Raw genomic sequence first — 20,694 nt, 5'->3', positions numbered from 1 at the left:
GCAATTGCCCTAATACAAATAAACGCAACAAATAGTCCTTTGAAATCCAAATAGAAATACTGAATTCTTGCTTTTGACTTTGCAGTTAACCAGTCCCAATGTTTCCATGGTTCCCCAAGACACTGGACACTTCAGTAGCCTTTTGTAAATACTTTTAACTCCAAACCACAGGACAACCACAAAACGGCAGCTTATATATTGTAGTTTCAAGGTCTTAACCCTAGGCTTGGATTCAAAGTTGCTCCCTCATTCATGTACGAGGGGAAGGTGATTTCCACCAGCTCCCCATTTACCTGTGGGGCCTTCCATATCATATCCCACACACGCGAGGGTACCCCAGTCTCCAGGAACCGATTGGGGTGGGGTACTGGAGAGGGAAAGAGGAGGGGAGAAAGGCCTTTTCTGTGAACTTTGTTCACGGAAAGAAAGTTAGGATCCAAGTCATCGTACTTTAGTACATCTGTTCCCCATATTCTTCTCCTCCTTTGCTTGGAATTTACACATTTCAGATATGTGTAAACAGTCCGATTTCGCTTTCAAGAAGGGTAAGGATTCTGCAATGAAGTCCTTAGTTTAGGCTTCTCTTCTCCATCCTCATCTTGCTATTGCAGTATCTGTCAAAGTCTTGTTTTAGCCATGCTGGAGGTCCATTTACGCCATTGTCACAATCCCCTTGAATTGCCTTAGAACATTAACAGTGAAACTCTTGGCAGCCAAAGGTCGCACAGTCAGGTAAATAGCAACGGCAAGTCTGAAGTGCTGGTGAAAGAATAGAAAAAAACCAGCTGCACATCTACTCTATCTCCCTTGGCAACAGCATTCTGCCAACCAAACTGCTGCCAAGTAATGGCTGGAAAAGGGAATGGGCTATAGAGTCGAAAACTAGAAAGGGCAGGTGTTATTTGAACAAAGGAGATTTCAGAATGATTCCCACATGCACATGTGTTGCTCCGGGTCTGTTCACTCTTTGTTTCTGCACATCTCCAGCACATCTGGGTAGTATTTGCTCCTGAGTATCAGCATTGCAATGATTACTGGCTTTATCTAATTTGTCATCTTTTTATAGCATCATAATAATGCTTCAAAATCCATATGTGTAATACCTTTATTAGGCCAACCAAAAGATCACCCCAAAAATTTTTTACTTATTTATTTATGTATTACATATTCATACTGCCCAACAGCCTAGGCTCTCTGGGCAGTTTATAATTCAAGATCTCTTCATCAGGTAACATCTTGAAAGTTTGCACATGTTTGGTGATCTCTGCTTGGCCTAATAAAGGTATTATAAAGGTATGGAGTTTGGAATTTGGCTTATGGCAAACACCTTTACTTTTTAATAATAATACTTAGCATTAGCGGAACTCTTTAGGAATGTTCAAATCACTTCACATGTATTACCTCTGTTATTCTAACAATAACAACAAGGCAGTTAGGTAGGCAAGTATCATTCTTCCAATAATGCTGAGGGAAGAGACCCAAGGCTGAAAGACAGTGACTTCCCTATGGCCACTTAGTGAATTTGTAGCGGAGGAAAGATCTGAGCTGGAGACAACCCAACTCTCAGCTTCCACTATTTCCTAATATATTGCACATTTATGAATTATGCCCGGTATCCATCATATCTACAATGCACAGGTGAAAAATGTCTTTAGAGAAGGTTCTCCAATCTCAAAACATTGTTTTCCATATTTTATGCCATTGTGTGGTATACTGAATAAAAGGACTTAGAACAGGCCAGTCTAATACTTGTTGGTGTAGTTTAGTCCTACTGGGTGTGGCTGTGATTTGGGGAGGGGAGCGCACTCACACATGTCGGAGTGAGGGGAAGGCTGCAGGAGCTATTCTCCACAAGACAGTTCAGCTTCTGTACCATTTCTAACAAAAGGGAAGCAGTTTATCAACTGACCTGTCTGCTAAGCGCGACCTCAGAGCGGAATCGATCAGAGCGTGGAAGTTTGAATAGTCCACCCTTGAAACCCACAGGCAAAGAGACATTGTCCTCTTTCTCTTAGCCCCACCACATCACGATGAGTTAATTTTCTAATGAGGTGGGAGGAGGAGGAGGGTCTTATGTCATTAAGGCTAATGAGAAATGACTGAAGCTCTCATTCCAGCCAGACAATTAGCCAGAACTGCTTCGGGAGAAAATTTCACAGCTTGACTCTTATGCCACATTTGACATGCATTGTTTTGGTAGGCCCCCCGCCCTTGTCTCCATTTCTATCCCATCACCATACTCCAGTCTGGAGGGAGAGGCATATCTGCTGCTGCACTAATGTTAATAAAATGAGAGGGAAACCATGAGTGTCTATAAATGAGTGCTTTATGGCACGCTCATGACTGGCCACTCATGGATGTTCATGGTTCATTTTGATGACACAGTGATCCTCCTGAGTGTCTCCCACTCCATTTTCCAGTTTCAGCAATTTAAATAAAAAGCTCAGAAAACTCGCCTCTTCTGGAAAACAGTGGTATTTATCGATATTTCCTGCCACGTGCAGAAGTTGCGCTATAAAATGCCCACTAGAGAGCACTGCATTGAGGCTGTACAAGCCACATAGTTGCTACTCTCTTCCTGATATAATTTCAGCTTTTTGCAAAAGTGAAAGAGATGCAGGAAACAGAGCCACGGTAAGGGAACGTGATTTTCCCCCATCTGAAGGAGCTTCGTTGATACTTCGTTGCCACTGAAGTAGACTGTGAATAGTAGATGCTGGCCCAAACTCATTACAGATTGAAACCTGCAAAAATCAGCGGATTTCATTTTGTTTTGGATTATGACCTTTAAGTGGCACAATCCTGTACATGTCTACTCAGACATAGTAGTACCTTGTGATGGAGTTCAATGGGGTTTACTCCCAGGTAAGTAGGTAAGGCACCAATCCTATAAGCACATTTATCTGTGAAAATGCCTCACTGAACTCAGTGGGATTGACTTCTGAGTTCTGATTGGGTAGGCATGCATAAGATTGCCCTGAAAACCTACCATCATCTGAACTTTCTTCTGTTATCCTCAACTCCTGGATCCAATGTTAGTCTTACTTAGAGTAGATCCATTAAAATAAGGTGGACTTAAGTTAGACTAACGTTGGGTGCATCTCATAATACTCTGTTTCTTTATGCATCCATTTTCAATGCAACACTATACAACTAATGTTCCTTTTTTATTATCATCTCTTTTCTCGCTTGTGGCAGTTTTTCTAGACGGACATTATTTATTTATTTATTACATTTATATACCGCTCCATAGCCGAAGCTCTGGGTTTTGCCAGATCATGCTGTCTTTTACTGATTCAGGAATTTCCTGACAATTGAGCAGGTTTTAAGTATGACTGCTTTCTGGATGTTGGTGTGGATGTATTTTGGTAGGCCCAGTTTCTGAAGTTTTTCTGTATAGTTTTTTGATGTGATGCTGGTGACTGATGTGACTACTAAGCCTGTGTGCACCAGTTGCTGGGGAACATGGGTGGGAAGGTGCTGTTGCACCATGTCCTGCTTTGTTGGTCCCTGGTCGACAGCTGTGTGAGCAGAGTGCTAGACTAGATGGACTATTGGTCTGATCTGGTCTTATAGTGTTGTTGTTCTTAAAAAAAAAAAAATCTTTGCTGCCTTTCCAGGCAGAAGCCTTCCCAAGGTGGCATGCAACAATGACACCAACAGAACTATTTTACTGAGTTTCTAATACCCAAATGCTTTAAATCAATACACTGAAATTTTCAAATGTATACAAAACATGAGGTGCTTCCAGTGAATAATAAATACCTACAGAAATCTTACCTCCTGCCCCAAGCACGTTACAATAGGAAAAAAATAGAAGGGAAAAGGGAGGCACACTTGTATTAATCAGATCATTACATATTTTTAAATATGTAAGTAATTCATTGTATCCTGCTTCTCCTCCAAGGAACTCAAGACAGCCTACTCCAACTCCCATCACCCCTGCCCATTGGCCATAGTGGCTGGGGTTGATGGGAGTTATATCCAACATCTGTAAGGCTACAAGTTCCACACCCCTGGCTTGCACCATTCTCCCCATTTTATTCTTACAACAACCCTACGAGGTAGGTTAGGGTGAGAGTTAGCAACTGGCCCCAGGTTACTCAGTGTTTGGAGCGGAGTGAGGATTTGAACCCAGATCTCCCCAGTCCTCATTCCACCTTTAAGGACTCCGCCACCTGCGACAATAGCAATCTCGAGGAGATAGTTTGCTTCCATGTACGCAATCCTCAGAGCTCTCCACTGAGGAAGAACATGTTGTGTGCTGGAAATGCACTTTGAGGAATGAAAGCAGACAGAAAGAGCACACCAAAGGAGGAGGCGCACAGCACACTGTTTTGTTTTGCCTTGCCTTGTTAAAAAAACAAAAACCCCAACCCACTTCCCAATAGCTAGAAAGCAGGTACAGAAACAAGCCCTCCGTTTGTAAAAACCCAGCTGCGGGCGGCCAAATTACATGGTCAGAGCATGAGCGATCTGCCTTCAAATAGGAAATTCGGCAGACCCAGAAGGCTGCGCCACCCTGGTGCGGCGGACGCTTCCTTTCCAGCCAACGAGAGCTGCCTGAGAGCCTCTGGTCTCGCCTCAGAGGACGCCACTGCCTCCACCTAAGTGTGTGTTGGGTGGGTGGGTGGAGGAAAAACCCCAAGCCGGAATACAAAGCCGCTCGGCAGGGGAGGGGAAAGGCTCGATCGCTCGTCAGCCTCCTTTGGCTTGGCCAAACGATCTCTGCACAAAGGCGCAGGCACGAAGCCTCGCATTCCTGCGAGACGCGCCTGCGTACTCGGCGCCTGTCGTCCTCGCTCCGAAGAGATCTCGGCATTCGCCAGCCAACTCTCCTCAGCGCGAGGCGCTCCGCCGCTGCGATTCGCAGGCGCTGTCTGCTCCAGCTGTTCTACGCTATGAAACCTCCCAGCCGCCTACATGATGTGAGCAGGTGAGAATGTCTGCCGACAAGTCCAAATGATATTTTCAGGTGAGTATCATTTTTTTAAACCTGGATCGATCAGATCAAACTCCAGATCTCCCTCCACCACCCTTTTCCTTCCTTCCTTTCCCTTTTTGCCCCCACCCCCTTCCTCCTGTCATTAATTACAGGGCTGTGAAATTTTCCATGATCATTTCCAGAAGGGTCAGCTGCTTTACAGTTGTCTAAATGGATTTCCATCAAGAGGCGTTTCTAAAGCATCTCTTCTTAGCCCCGATTCTTGCTTTCTTCCAGCGCGCCCTCAGAATGAATGGGGAACTGCCTCTTCGCGTTAGTGGTCTCTTTATGTTCTCCATTGTTCCGATGCCTTGACAGCCTGAGATTGAATTGCATTTCTTAATTTATGAACTGACTCGGCTGAGACCTCGAGCCGAAATGAATTTTCCTAGCAACAGGGCTGATGGCCCCCAGAAAGGTTTAACATTGTTGGAGAGCTGCTGGACACCGTTGCTTTGTCAAGTGCATGGGCTGGTGATTTCCTCTAGTTCTGCTTCTTTTCTTTTCTCTTTCAATCTGCACAGATCTGGGAAATATATTTATTTTGAAGACTTCTGATTGAAGAAAGATACTGTGCTTGATAGAGAGCAAACAGCTCTCTTGCGCCGTCCTTAGGAGGAGGGCTTTCTCTTAAACTATTCCAATGCTAGGTATGTTTATTCAGAAGTTCGGTCAGGTTTAGCTTCAGGTTTGTAGACTTGGAATCATGTAGGCTGGGCTGTTAAACTGAAACCATTAATTGGATACAGCCCACCCACACTGAATGAGAAGTATTTCCATATTTTCCTATGTAAAAACAAGTTGTTGAATGGAGCATCCTAACCCTGGTAACAAGGTAGTGAGAGGACAAACAGCTTGTGAAGAAATCAGATTATTTTACTGCTGGTGCATGCATTCCCCAGAATATCATTTATTGAATCCGCTTGTAGAAATTTCACTGTGTGTCGCTTACTGACAAAATCTATCTTTCTGTTTTATCTGAGGCACTCCTGTTGTGTGGAAATGAAATAAAAGTAACATAAAAATGGGGAGGGGAAGGCAGAAATGCTCACAGTAGACACTGTCCGTGTTTTAAGAATTGGTGTCACCATATACTACTTTTTCATTAAATGATGGTTTATTCCTAGGTTTATTTCTGAGGAGGAGAGATCCACAAGGGATGATTTCACCTCCTCATGTTGGTCGTGTTAGTCTGTTGCAGCAAAAACAACAGAGATTTGTGGCACCTGAAAGACTTAACACATTTATTCTGGGAGAAGCTCTTGTGGACTAAAGCACACTTGATCAGATGCATGAAGTGTTATCCAGTGCTATACGCTTGGAACTTAGGATAATGCTTCATGTATCTGATGAACTGGGCTGTAGCCCATGGAAGCTTGTACCATAGTAAAGGTGCTACAAGACTTTCCATTGTTTTCAATGTCACATGTTCGTCTAAAACAACCGACTCCCAGCATCCCATTGGCCGTGCTGGCTGGGGTTGATGGGAGTTGTAATCTAGAAAGGGCACCAGGTTGTAGATGGCTGGTCTAAAATTCCACCCCCTATATGAAAATCTCCAAAAGTACCATATCAGAAACCCCGCGCTATACAAATTTGGAAAGATTTTGTTGGGTTGGGCAATAATTCTCATGTGGTCCATTTCAGACACATGAACACCAGGTGGGCAAGCTGCCTCAGGTGCACTTTACCATCTCAGAAACAAAGACGTGAATGGGCCCCAAGATTACCATTAAACAATAGTGGGATTGCTCACTAGGGCAAAAGACCATCCCATTCTGATCTCATGCAAGCATCATTTAAAATTTAAATTCAAAGAGGTTACATAAGATTGCACTCAGTACTTTCCATGTACTTATGAAGATCAGCTTTTTTCCCCAATTTTCTTTGAACAGGTGTTGCAAGTATATCATTCCCTCCCCATATATATATATATATATACACACACACACACACACACACACACACACACCCCAAAAAAAATGTTAGAGGAACTGTGATGTTCGCACATGCTCTGCCCTTCCACTTACATGTACTTCTTGTCATTTGATGGGGCTCCAGAAGGTTCGCTTTGCTTTCTTAGCCCAAGGCAACTGATTGAAGAATAGGCCTGAGTACAAAAATCTGCTTCTGACTTCCCTGAGTAGCAATGTTTTTCAAGCCTGGCTGATCAAGGAGGCTGGGTTGATCCTGCCATCACGGTTGAACTCAGGGAGTCACGGAGAGGCGCAGGGGGAGGAAGGGACGCCTGCCTTTGGAACGCTGGGCTGATCTCTTTGTGCATCGTTACTCACCATGGAAAATGCTTACATAAACGGCACATATTTCCCACTGAGTCTTGTATAGTTAGAACTTAGTCCAAAGCTTACCAAAATGGGTGGGAAGCATCCTCTTTGCTTTGAGTGAGATTTGGATCAAGCAGTTTTGATATCCTACCTAAAAATCTCTGCTTTGGTCGATCAAACTGACATGATGAACAGAATGGTTGGGTGGTTCCATTTTATCAACTCTTGTGTAACACTAAGATCGGGTTCAGATGTGCTTCTGCCCACGACCTGCACTCACCTACTGCCATAAAACCCTTTCCATATAAGATAGGGTTGGGCTCACATGTTTTGGCCAACAAATCCCAACACTTCTCACCATTTTATTTATTTATTTATTTATTTATTATATTTTTATACCGCCCAATAGCCGAAGCTCTCTGGGCGGTTCACAAAAATTAAAACCACAGTAAAACACCCAACAGTTTAAAACACAATTACGAAATACAGTATAAAAAGCGCAACCAGGATAAAACCACACAGCAAAGTTGATATAGGATTAAAATACAGAGTTAAAACAGTAAAATTTAAATTTAAGTTAAAATTAAGTGTTAAAATACTGAGTGAATAAAAAGGTCTTCAGCTGGCGACGAAAGCAGTACAGTGTAGGCGCCAAGCGGACCTCTCTGGGGAGCTCGTTCCACAACCGGGGTGCCACAGTGGAGAAAGCCCTCCTCCTAGTAGCCACCTGCCTCACTTCCTTTGGCAGGGGCTCACGGAGAAGGGCCCCTGTAGATGATCTTAAGGTCCGGGTAGGTACATATGGGAGGAGGCGTTCCTTCAGATAACCTGGCCCCAAACCGTTTAGGGCTTTAAATGTCAATACCAGCACTTTGAATTGGGCCCGGACCTGGACTGGCAGCCAATGAAGTTGTAAAAGGACTGGCGTAATGTGATCTCGCCGGCCAGTCCCTGTTAATAACCTTGCTGCCCTATTTTGCACCAGTTGAAGTTTCCGGACCGTTTTCAAAGGCAGCCCCACGTATAACGCATTGCAGTAATCCAAACGAGAGGTTATCAGAGCATGGATAACTGTAGCTAAGCTATCTCTGTCCAGATAAGGGCGCAGCTGGTATATCAGCCTGAGCTGATAAAAGGTGCTCTTTGCCACTGAGTTCACCTGTGCCTCAAGTGACAGTTCTGGATCGAAGAGCACCCCCAAACTAACGACCCGATCCTTTAGGGAGAGTGCAACCCCGTCCATTGGTTATGCTGGCTAGAGCTGATGGAAGTTCTAAGCTGAACTATCTGGAAGGCTACAATTTTCCCACCCTTGTAGAAGTTCTAGGCTGCCCCATATACTGTTTAAGCATTTCTTACTTTGTGCAGTAACCCACATGGGTTTAATGTTTGCAGCTACTGTCTGGGCCTGCAAAACATTAATGTGCAGCACTCCATGCGGGTGGTCGGACACATGGTTTAACAAAACTTTTAAACTACTGGAGGGCAGACTAACTACACCAGTAAGAACTTTTCTTTAGTGCTGCGCGTGGCCAGCTTCAGTGTTCTAAATCAACCAGCCCTGAGGGCCAACATAAACATCATGGCAGCATCCATATTTGTTTAGGTGTCTGCTGGGCCTTTTTCTATTCCAGTGTGGAGTCTAAATTTAACATGAAAGAGGAGCACAGGGGAGGGGAGTTGAGCTGTCCCATTCCCTGCCTTATCTACTAGTGGGGCGTAGCACCCCAGACATTTTTTTCCCTGTCAGCAAAGTTGGCTTTTGGGAGAAAGGAGCTCAGGTGACCTCAGGCTGGTGAGGTGGGGGAAGTTTCAGTTCCCCTCATTCAAACTTGCACACACTGAAGAGGGAAGACACATGAACAACAAACAGTCCTGTTATCATTATGTCTTGTTTTGGCACAAAGAAACCAGATTTTGAGCTTACAAGAAGATTAGTGAAGCCTGGCTTGTGTTTCCACTAACAATTGTCTAAGGCAGCCTTCTCCAACCCAGTGGTGTCCTGATGTTTCAGACTACAATTTCCAGCATTCCTGACCATTCGCCATGCTGGCTGGGGCTGATGGGAGTTGAAGTCCAAAGCAGCTGGAGGGCACCAAAATGGAGCAAGGCTGTGCTAATTAGTGCAAACTGAGATCAACCCTGTTCGGATGACACACTAAGCCATGGTGGTTAAGTCATTTGAGGGTATAGTGTGTCGGGTGAACCATGACTTCAGACAACATGTTAAACCACGGTGGTTAAGCACTTTGAGCTAAACATTTAACAGCATATGCTGAGTTTTTTAACTGACCCCAGAATAGTTGTTTTTAAATGGATATTGTCTGTTTTTGTATGTATTTTATGGTTTTAAATTTTGTATATTTCTTTTTAACGTTCACTGTTTTTAACTTTTGTAATCCGCCCAGAGAGCTTCAGCTATGGGGCAGTATATAAATGTAAATAATAATAATAATAATAATAAACATTATTGGTTAGCGTGATGTATGAACCATGACTTAGCATGTCATGTGAAACATTTCCAACCATAGTGGTTACATAACCATGGTTTAAACACACTCACTAACCATTTGGGGCAAAAGGGCTAACGGGCTAACCATGGCTTAGCATGTTGTCTGAACAGGCCCAATGTGTCATGTGAACCATTCCTAACCACGGTTTAAACATGCTCACTAATCATTTGCTGCAAAAGGGTTAGCAGCCTAACCATGGCTTAGTGTGTTGCCTGAACAGACCTACTGTCTTCAGGGCCATTCTGTAGCAGTGAACTCTACTTTGATGAAGCAAGACCCAAAATTGCAACAACTGCACTAGATTTGCTCCAACACCAAGCAAACAATTGGGTTTGTGGCCAATGAAACATTTCTGATGCTTTGAATTGTGTGGGAGGACCATAGAAATGACATCTCCCCATTTCGTGGTCCTCAGATGCCAGGAGTCCAAGGGAGACCAACCTGTTGGCAGGATGGGGCTCAGAATGTTCATTAAGGTTGCAATATTAAACATATTTATTCGGCTGTTAATCTGATAGAAATGGTTGTGTTCTAGTTCTAAGTAAATACATTTAGGATCAATACAATAATGTATTGAAATACAGTTGTTTTCTGTTGGAGAAGGGTGCTTCCAAGTAGAGGGCTCCTAGTGCTACCAATCGGAAGGCACTGTGCAGCAATTCCATCTTTTTGTCTTTAATGGATTTTCTTCCATAAGGAAGCATACAGGAAATAGTGGCAAAACACAGGCGGGTTATGGGTTGACAACGATATTGTCTGGACCCCCTGTAAAATTTCATATGCCAAGCAGAGTATAGGAAGCCTCATCTGGAAGCTCACTCTAAGAAGCATCACTCAATGCCTTAAAATGTACTACATCCCTTCTTTCTCTCTGTGTGTGAGTGTGTGTGTGCATCACACTTCCATTTGTGGTATGATTCTCAACTTTTATTTTTCATTTCCCTGTATTGTCGTGCGTACCAGGCCTTCTCTTTGAATAATGAACGTTCTCCGGAGCACCCATTCAAAGCTTCCATAAGATAGGGTTGGACAGCTGCCACTGTTAACCCTCGTAACGATGGGGGAGCTGCTGCATTGTATTAAGTCAGTGATCTGAAGAGAAATGTGTCCTAAAAGGACCTTGGCTTGAAATGCCAAATAGCTCCGCAGAAGCTGTGTGGAACGGCCTTCCCCAACAGTTTTTGCTCATTGGGATCAAGGAGGATAGTTTATGTCTTAAGTTTTTTAGAGGTACTTTTTCTTCCTCTGATCTCTCAGTGATGCTGGTGGAGATGCCATTTTGGTAGGTGTGGACTTGGGCTACAGAGCATAGGAAACTTTCACTTGGAGGAGCTTTGGCAGAAACACTTTGCTTTCATGCTCAGATGATAAGCGATCACCTCGCTGCGAAGGAATTTTCCCTCCAGCTTGACCATCTGGGTCATTCGCCTTTTGCTTTCCACTGTTACGCATGACACAACTCATTTACTTGAGCCACCTGGATGTGCTTTAACTAAAGGTATGCCTTGTCCTGCATTTACCTCTGGCTTCTGTTCTCCATCTGTGACATGCTATAATCTGGATGGAGCAAGGAGAGCCATAGTTGACTTTTGTGTTCTTCGAGGCCTTGTTATTCGACAGACTGTGGTCTGTGGTGCAGAAGTGGATTTTGCTACATAACAAATTGAGCACCTTCCAAGTTTTTAGACTCCGTCATAACATTGGGGCCAGTTTCCCAGCACGCACTTCAAAAGGAGATTCAAATGAGAAACCACAGAGTTATGATTCATCGAGAGGTTCAATTCTATCTCTTGTGGCTTGAATAAAAATAAAGTGTTCAGATTTTTTTCATCACTTGGACAGTGTGATCTTGTGGTCCCTGGGAAGGCATGCCAGGGAGTGTAGGTTACTGTGGATTCCCCCACCCCACCCAAAGACCATAGACACAGCTATGACCTCAGGAGGGGGGAATCCAAGAAAGCTCTTCGGTGGCTCCTCTTGCAGGGTTGCAACAGCTACTCCAGAAAAGGGGCAGGGAGGGAGAAAAAGGGCAGGACGGGGGACGGGGGAAAGGGGAAATGTGGATGTGCTGGATCCATGAGTGAATTTGCTTACATAATACCAAGTTGTTGTCATCAGCAACAAATGTTTTGTGAATGGCCACTACTAAGAACATCATTGGACATGTCTACACCATGCCTATATCCCGGGATCATCCCTGTACGTCCAAATGACATACAGGGGGTCCTGGGAGCAGGCAGGGATGATCCCTCCATTTGCCTGGGATAATCCTTAGATGTAGAAAGGGCCATTGTCACTGCTTGTAGTTTTTGCGTATCATTTAAGAACATAAGAAGGGCTATGCTGGATCAGACCGAGGGTCCATCTAATCCAGCACTCTGTTCATACAGTGGCCAACCAGCTGTCGACCAGGGAACCACAAGCAGGACATGGGTGCAACAGCACCCTCCCACTCATGTTCCATAGCAACTAGTGTATATAGGATTACTGAAAAAAAAGTAAGTTTAAGAAAACGGATACAAACAATATTGGAGGTAGCACATTGCCATCAGGACTTGTAGCCATTGATAGCCTTCTCCTCCAGGAATTTATCCAATCCCCTTTTAAAGCCATCCAAATTGGTGCCCATCACATTTCCCTCTGTAAACCTCATTGGTTACAATCCCCATCCCTACCCCTGTGTATCTATTTCTGTAACTCAGGATAACCCTGTATGCATCTGATGAAGTGGACTGTAATCCACAAAATCTTTTGTTGTAACACATTTCTTCATGCTTAAAGTGCAACGAGACTCATTGTTTGTTTCTTAGGAGTAAGTGTTTCAGTCAGAGAGATCATGTGCTCAAGCTCAGCCAGGATTTCACTTACAAAATCCAAAACTATAACCTGTGGAATATCTCTGTTCTTTCTCTTTCAACTTGCAAGTGTTCTTCTTGTTGTTGTTATTTCCTTATGAGCTTCAGTATGGGTTCAAGCTGCCAGGGACAAAATTGCTACAGGCCTGGATCTCCCCTCCAGTTGGCCATTCCTGATCTGAACAATGGAAATTAATCTTTTTGCATATGCAAGGCTGTGCATATTCTGCACAACCACCATGGTGAGCAAGGGTACTGAAGTGGTTTCAGTGTTAGGTTTGACCCAGGGAGGATGGTTGGGAGGATAAAGTGGGGGTACCCCAGGTACACTGCCCTGCTCTGCTTGGAGTAAGAGCTCCATCACACCAGCGATTTAGTGCACTCTTGCCATACCTGGTGTGCGGATTTGCAGCACGGTACCCACATGACGCCATGCCTGTCTTGCTGACACCTCGCCTCTTCCCCAGCCTTTTCCATCTTTTCCTAGAATGCCTAAAGTCTGGATTATTTTCCCTAAGTGTGTTTTCCTTTGTTGGAGGCGTGTGCTGTGATGGGAGCCTTGCTGTTGGCTTGAATGGATTGCATCAGGTCCTGGCAGGGGAAAGCCATCTCTCCCAGCAGCTGGCTCCAAGCCTCCATATAAAACCCCAACCTTGCATCCCAGGCTCAAAAGCGTGTCTTTTTTAAAAATCATACAATGCCCTAATCTCTGCAGAGACAGGATTCTACTCTCCCGATGCCCCCAAAGAGCCAAACTAAAGGGTCATTCCATTTTTGCCGCGCAGAAAGGTGTTCTGGTTGAAATACTCATCTGACAGGACCTTTCATGTTAAAGGGGGGGGGTAGGAGCAACCAATGAACTGGAGGGCAAAAGAGCCAGGCGCAAACAAGCGAAAGAGTATCGGAGGTAAAAACATGGAGACAAAGCAGGGGGGGAATTGTGTGTGATGGAACCCTAAGAGTGGGGTAAAATAGTGTGCAATAAATCTACCTTCATGCTCTCACACACACACTTCCTTAGCCAAGGATTAAAGACACGGCAATCCAGGTAAGATAACAAGTTGCATCACCATCTCCTGTGCACTTCCTATACTTTCATAAGCTTCTCCATGAAGGGTTTATTGAAAAACCTATTGAATTTTTAAATCAAAGCTGATTTCCTCTAGGTGCCATATTCTGCACCAGAGAATCGCTCATAAACACATGGAATGTCCGTAACCTCGTGTACAAGTCATCCTGCCTCAATGGAGGAATCTAGCTTGTATTGCCTTCACGCTAGGATGGCCATGTGTCCTACTTTACAGAGGTCAGTCCTCTATTTGAAGGAGTCTCATATTGGAAGGGCCATCCAGTCCAAGTCTGGTTTAAATTTATTTATTCTTTGCATTTTTATATTGCTTAATAGCTGAAGCGCTCTGGACGGTTTACAAAAATTAAAGATAAAGACCCCCTAAGAAGGAGATTAGAGTTCATGAAGTTGTCCATCAACACTTAACAGCTGGAGCAGGCACACAGATTGCCTGGTCACAATATTCCTCATTATGGTGAGATGTATTGCATTTCCATTGAAATAATAGTGATCATTTCTAAATTTCAGTCTATACGTACATAGTAACAAATGCAGATTTTATGCACATACATATCCCCTCTTGTCCTCATTATTTGACGCTGTGTAAGTGACAACCTTACCTCTGTTCCAGAACGGCCATCCTATGATCTTATGGAAAATGTTCCATGTTTTGCTAGCCTTCCACTCCAATCTCTCTTTCACTTTGATCTACTTCTAGGTGTTCTACTGATCTTGGCACTGACAGAAGAACTGGTGTTTGCTGTTCAGGTATTGTCTCCCAGCTTGGCATCATCCAGGGGCCTCCAAACAGACAATATCAATATCTCAGCTATGGGAACAACTCCTGGACACAAAGGCCATCACACAGCCAAACCTTTGTCCACAACAACTCTTGCAGGCTTTCATTCCGCCAGTCCAGTGGAGACTTCTGCTCCTTCAATTGACCAGAAGAAACCATCCAGCAACCATCCTGTTGGCAACAAAGGACCCTATCACTTATACAACCAGAGTGCTTTGTTTTCTGGAAAGACTCGCCCCAAAGGGAAACTATTCCAGATGGTTCAAGGCAATTCCACAGAACTGACAGGGCCTTATCTAAAGACAGAACTGCATTCTCCTGCTACCACCAGGAACTGGTCTCCACCACATCATCCATTTCTGCTTCGGCCTACAGCCTACAGCACCCGGAGAAGCAGCATTCTGCCAGTAAACACGACAGACTCAGTTGCATCTTTCCACAGTGATACCTCAGAAGGCCTTAACAAAGCAGAAAAAGGGAGTTCACCAGAATCGGCTACGCAGGAAACTGAACTCAGCACCCCAGCAACTGGCCCAGCAACGGTTTCAGAAATGGTGACAGTGCCTTTTAAACCCCCGCAGTATGGCATATGGGATATCCTAAGCAAAAATCACTCTTGGGTAACATCGAACCAGAGTACAAACCAGGGACCTCTTTTTGCTAGCTCTGGGACTGCAACAGCGGCAGCAGCAACATTTGCTCACTCTGGTCAAACTAGCATGGATGTCAACGGCTCCTCCTTGCATACGACAGGAAGCCCTACTCATGGGACATCCGTCATACTGCATCCCTCTGAGCATAATACCAGCTTGCCGAGCGATGCGCTTTCCACAGAGCCCTCTACCTGGCTGCCGAGTTCCACTTCGACAGCAACAGAAAATTTCCTAAACAGACTGGTACCTGCTGGAACCCGGAATCCTGGCAAGCCGGGGAACATTTCTCATGTCACAGAGGGGGACAAGCCCCAACACAGGGCAACCATTTGTCTCAGCAAAGTGGATATAGCATGGATCGTATTGGCCATCAGCGTACCCATATCTTCATGCTGTAAGTTGAGTTGTTGTTGTTGTTGTTGCTGTTGTTGTTACTTTGCTGAGGTATGCTATAAGTTTGATCGGCCTTCTGCAGCCTGGCACTCTCCAGATTTTTGAACTACAACTCCCAACATTCCTGATTGTTAACCATGATGACTGGGGCTGATGGGAGTTGATGTCCAAATTGTCTGGAGGGCACCAGGTTGGGGAAGGCTTATCTTAAATCTTTCCAATTACATTGTAAGGTGGGCCATCCTACTCTGATCTGCCTTCCCTGGAGGTGTCACCTGTCACATGTACCTGCTGCTTCAAGTGTCCCAGGTGCCAGGTTTCCGTATGACCCCCATGTTAATGCTCACACTGTGTTGCAAGAAATCATGGCAGCCCCATTTCGAAAGCTGTGATCTGAATGAGAGCAGGAAGGACACCTGTATTTATTTATTTAATTATTACATTTTTATACCGCCCAATAGCCAAAGCTCTCTGGGCAGTTCACAAAAATTAAAACAATTAAGAACACAATAAAACAGCCAACAATCTAAAAAAACAAATATGAAATACAATATAAAAAGCACAACCAGGGTAAAACCACACAGCAGAAATTGATATAGGATTAAAATACAGAATTAAAACAGCAAAGTTTAAATTTAGATGTTAAAATACTGAGAAAATAAAAAGGTCTTCGGCTGGCGATGAAAAGAATACAGTGTAGGCGCCAGGCGGACCTCTCTGGGGAGCTCGTTCCACAGCTGGGGTACCACAGTGGAGAAAACCCTCCTCCTAGTAGCCACCTGCCTCACTTCCTTTGGCAGGGCCTCACGGAGAAGGGCCCCTGTGGATGATCTTAAGGTCTGGGCAGGTACATATGGGAGGAGCCGTTCCTTCAAATAACCTGGCCCCAAGCCATTTAGGGCTTTGTATGTTAGTACCAGAACTTTGAATTGGGCCCGGACCTGGACTGGCAGCCAATGAAGTTGTAAAAGGACTGTACAGAATAGTATGAGAGAAATGGGCAATATTTCTATTTATTAATTTGTCTGGTGGATAGGGTTTGAAAGTGTTTCCCCTTGGCTATATTAAAGTGCATTGCTTAAGCTTCCCTGGTATGAGAACATAGAATTATACAGAGTGTCTGAAATGAAATGCCAGAAAATTTGATTTTAAAAAATCCATGCCTGGTGGGTGACAATTGAAAGAGCACTTACTGGAACAATATAAAACACACCTCCTAACTCTTCATGAGGCTGCTCTTTCAAGCCAGACAGATGGTCATTTCCGGCAAGCTACCCATGTATCTCTTCCACTAGATAGAAGATCAACTGAGATGATCTGATATGACCCCAAGGTTGCCTACTGAGGACTAGGATCTTAATGTTTTCTTTGCTGTGAAAACATTTACTACTGGTAGAACTTCATCACCATTCCAGAAACCCCTGGAACGATTTCTGTGGATGTGCCTACAGAAAGGTTTTACCAGAATGGGGCATCTGTGTGACTCGCTTGTAGATAACCACATGATTAAAACAATCTATGAATCCCATCAGCTTCTCATCATCAGAGGTTTTACAAGCAAGATGCATTGATTTAAGCCAAAAAGTTTTCAAATGTGCATACTCCAGGAGCCATCTTGTGGATGCAGAATGCTCTTTCAGAACGAGCTCAAACTCTTACTCAATGAACACCACAGGAGATGCTTCCTTTGCATTCGGAGCATACACATCCATTGAGCCTGAAGGTAGAATAATAGGATACTAAATAAAGAACTGAGCTTGCCCAACGACTTTGTATAGCTAGAATTCACATATTTAAGTTTGATCGATGAAAGTAGTGCCTGATCCAGAGGGCATTATTTAGCCTACTCAGATTGATAATGCATGAATAGAACTTTTATTGTATTTGAATTTAATTTCTAGAAGTAATTATGATAGATGAATTGCAGTGTGGGAGTTAAACAGAATTTAACAAATTTTGGAGTAGGATCTGGGTGAAACTGGAAAATCAATTGCTGGTGACCCACTGATTTACCCTTCTGAATTAGTGCTCTGTCAAGTTTTTGTGCATCCATTTTGGTGCATAAGTTCCCTTTTTTAGTGTGTGTGTGTGTGTGTGTGTGAGAGAGAGAGAGAGAGAGAGAGAGAGAGAGAAAGAGAGAGAGGGGGGGGTTTATGAAAATCCTATCAGCCATTCCTTTTAATGCCTTTTTTCACACCTTCCCACAGCTATTACAAATTAATTGTAACTGAAGAACCATTATTGGTTTGGAGATGTGATAGTGGGGTGCAGATTAATTTGAGAATTTATTTTGTTGGGTGTGATTTGGATAGGAAGTTTTAATTGCCCATCTTGCCTCTTGTGACATTTAAATAAATCTTAGTATTTGTTTCTTAATTTGCATATGCAGATATAAATGAGCATATGCAAATTTTATGCCATGCTGTGTCCTATGGGTTTGAATCCTAGCAACTACTCTGGTGTAAATTATTATTTATTTATTTATTACCCGGCTCTCCTTCTGGATCAAGGCAGGAAACAATGTTAGATACAATATGATACATAAAACTGGTTAAAAGAGCATATAAAACCAATACAATATTAAAATAACAATCACAACATCTTAAAATTCTTAGGTTTAAAATTCATCTGGGTAGTTCTGCTGGAAGTAGGGCTCAATAGTCACAGCAAAGCACCTTTTCCCACCCCCTTCTCTCTCTCTCTCTCTCTCTCTCTCACACTCACTCACACACACACACACACCATGAATTGCTGGATTAGGGCAATAAATTCTGCCTGTTTTTCTCATTCTGTGTGACTGACAAAGCAGACTTGTTATACTCTTTCCTTTTTATGACAGAAAACTCTACAGAGCTGGAAGTCTAGGTAACATGTATCATCTTTAGTTCACTTTCTAGTCCACAGGCAGCCACATCAGATCAAAAAGCCCATCTCAATACAGTGCCAAAAGCTGAATGGTCCAGAAAAATTAACTCCAATTTTAAAAGCCAACAGTTCCATTTGCACAGCTCCTCTCTAGATCTCAGCCCCAATCATAGCCTTTGCAGGTTTTTGAAGTGCTTCAAAACCTGCACAACCTTTTCGACCGGAGATGACAATGGGACAAAAGAAATGATTGCGCACACCATGTCCCTTTAGCTCCCTTTAAAGAGGGATAGGGGCCAAATGTTGCCAAACTTCAGCTCCAATCAGCCATCGCAACCAATGGTGAGGGATGATGGGAATTGCAGCCCAATAACATCTGGAAGGTGATGCCTTCCCCATCCCTGCTTTCAAGCTATTTTTTTCTGTCTCTGGCCTGTAAGTAGCTTTTCATGAGGGATGTTGCTGTGAGACATGTTCCTCAAGTCCACAGCTGGTCTGCTCCATTTACTTTCTGTCCCCCTGAAAAGCTTAGTCTTAGTTGTGAGCTCCCACTTCTTCTTTCCCACCTCTGATTCAGAGAACTGGCTGCTTCACAAGGCAGGTGCCACTCATGGTGTCACATTGGGGTGATCACACATAATAACTGTCGTCACAGTATAATCTTGCCTCAGCTCTGCTTACTCCGCATGCCGCTCTCCTGTCATCTCTCAAGGTGAAAGGCATGCATTACATACCAGGGCATGACACCAAGGCCCACCCAAATGAGTCACTTTACTTGTCATCAAAATCATGTGAGATAAATAACTCACTCTCCCTGATGGACAGAGACCACTTTGGGCTCCTGTGTGCCCTGTTACCACGGCAGCCTGCTTTGTTTCCCTGAAAAATCAGCCTCACAGAAAGCTTTGGCCTTCTGTTCTACTCCACCACAGTTCACCTAACAGTAAGGAGATTGCTGCCACCTTCAGGACACAAGGCAAATATACTGTATAGATGCCACATTTCATCTTCCCACAACTCAACAGCCACTGCAAGTCTATTGATGCCTGTGTGTAATTTACAGGAACAGGGATGACCCCAGGACAATCCCAGGATATAGCCTTGGTCTAGCCATGGCCTAAAACATTTACCCCCCCCATCCTTAAAGGTAACTAGCCATTTTATCAATTGGAGTCACTTTGAATTTCCATAGTTTAGGCTGGATTGATCACGAAGACTGAATCAGGCCTGTGCTATAATCAGCTTGTCAGGGCATCTCTGCGCATATTCTGCTTCTTACCATGATGTCTTTTGAAAACTCACAATGAGAATAATGGTGACCATTCCCTAATCGGATTACAGGGTCATGGTAGCCACATTTCCACTTGAAAGGATATGTGGCTAATCTTCCCATCATAAGGAAGAGAAGAAGAAGAAAAAACCTCATCTTTATGCGGTGGTAGGATGAAATAAATCTGTATGACTACTTTTATCCTTTGTGATTTGAGGCAAAGGAACGAATTCAGTAGGATATGTACCTATCAGAGAAGTGTGGGTCTCTAGCATAGGGTTCAGTATAGGGTTCCCGTGCCCATAAATAGAGCACAAGAATGAATTTCCAGAACACAGCATTTCCCGATACTGAAGTGGCAGAAGGACAACAGAACTGTCCACAGCAATTTATTTTCTGTGGCTCTGAAGTTTCTCCAACATCCTGACCAAATCATGAGAGCAGCCATGAAGTACCACATCAAACAAAGCACATTTTCAGCTCCTCTTGTCAGCTTAGGCCACTGAGTTTGGTCATCCAGGAAAGAAGGAAATTACTCCAAAATCTGTGTGGTTTTGACCAATACATTATGAAGTGCAAAGACTCTGTGGCATGTGTTCCCCATTTACCTAGTGGAGGCAGTTAGCTGTTCTGTTAAGAAGTACTCAGTGGCATTCAGTTCTTAACCACAAAAATGCCTTGATCAGCATTCTCATCATGTCATCATTCCAGTTGGTTTTATGATGTCCTTCATGCAGCCTTGAATGTGTGTGTGTGTGTGTGTGTGTGTGTGTGTGTGTGTGTGTGAGTGTGTGTGTGAGAGAGAGAGAGAGAGAGAGAGAGAGAGAGAGAGAGAGAGAGAGAGAGAGAGAGAGAGAGAGAGAGAGAGAGAGAGAGAGAGAGAGAGAGAGAGAGAGAGAGAGAGAGAGAGAATCATATGCTCCCATCTGCAAAACGTGGAGTGGCAAAACGTATAACAAAATTACTGTAAAAGAGTTCTTGGAATCCAAGTCCTTCAAGCCAAAACAT

At 43.8% G+C, this 20,694-nt stretch overlaps 1 protein-coding gene across 1 annotated transcript in view; it reads left to right on the top strand.

Annotated features, from left to right (window-relative positions):
• Positions 1-4,851: 4,851 nt before the first annotated feature.
• The window catches only part of TMEM108 (transmembrane protein 108), a 29,578-nt gene continuing 13,735 nt past the window's right edge, over positions 4,852-20,694 (top strand). Inside the window, exons 1-2 of the mRNA XM_063124243.1 lie at positions 4,852-4,975; positions 14,425-15,552. Of these exons, the coding sequence (XP_062980313.1) occupies positions 4,963-4,975; positions 14,425-15,552 (1,141 nt within the window). The 5' untranslated portion in view covers positions 4,852-4,962. The remainder of the gene's footprint in view (positions 4,976-14,424; positions 15,553-20,694) is intronic.

This window comes from Elgaria multicarinata, chromosome 1, assembly GCF_023053635.1.
Source record: "Elgaria multicarinata webbii isolate HBS135686 ecotype San Diego chromosome 1, rElgMul1.1.pri, whole genome shotgun sequence".
Lineage (NCBI taxonomy): Eukaryota > Metazoa > Chordata > Lepidosauria > Squamata > Anguidae > Elgaria > Elgaria multicarinata.
This window is presented reverse-complemented; position numbering and strand designations above follow the sequence as displayed.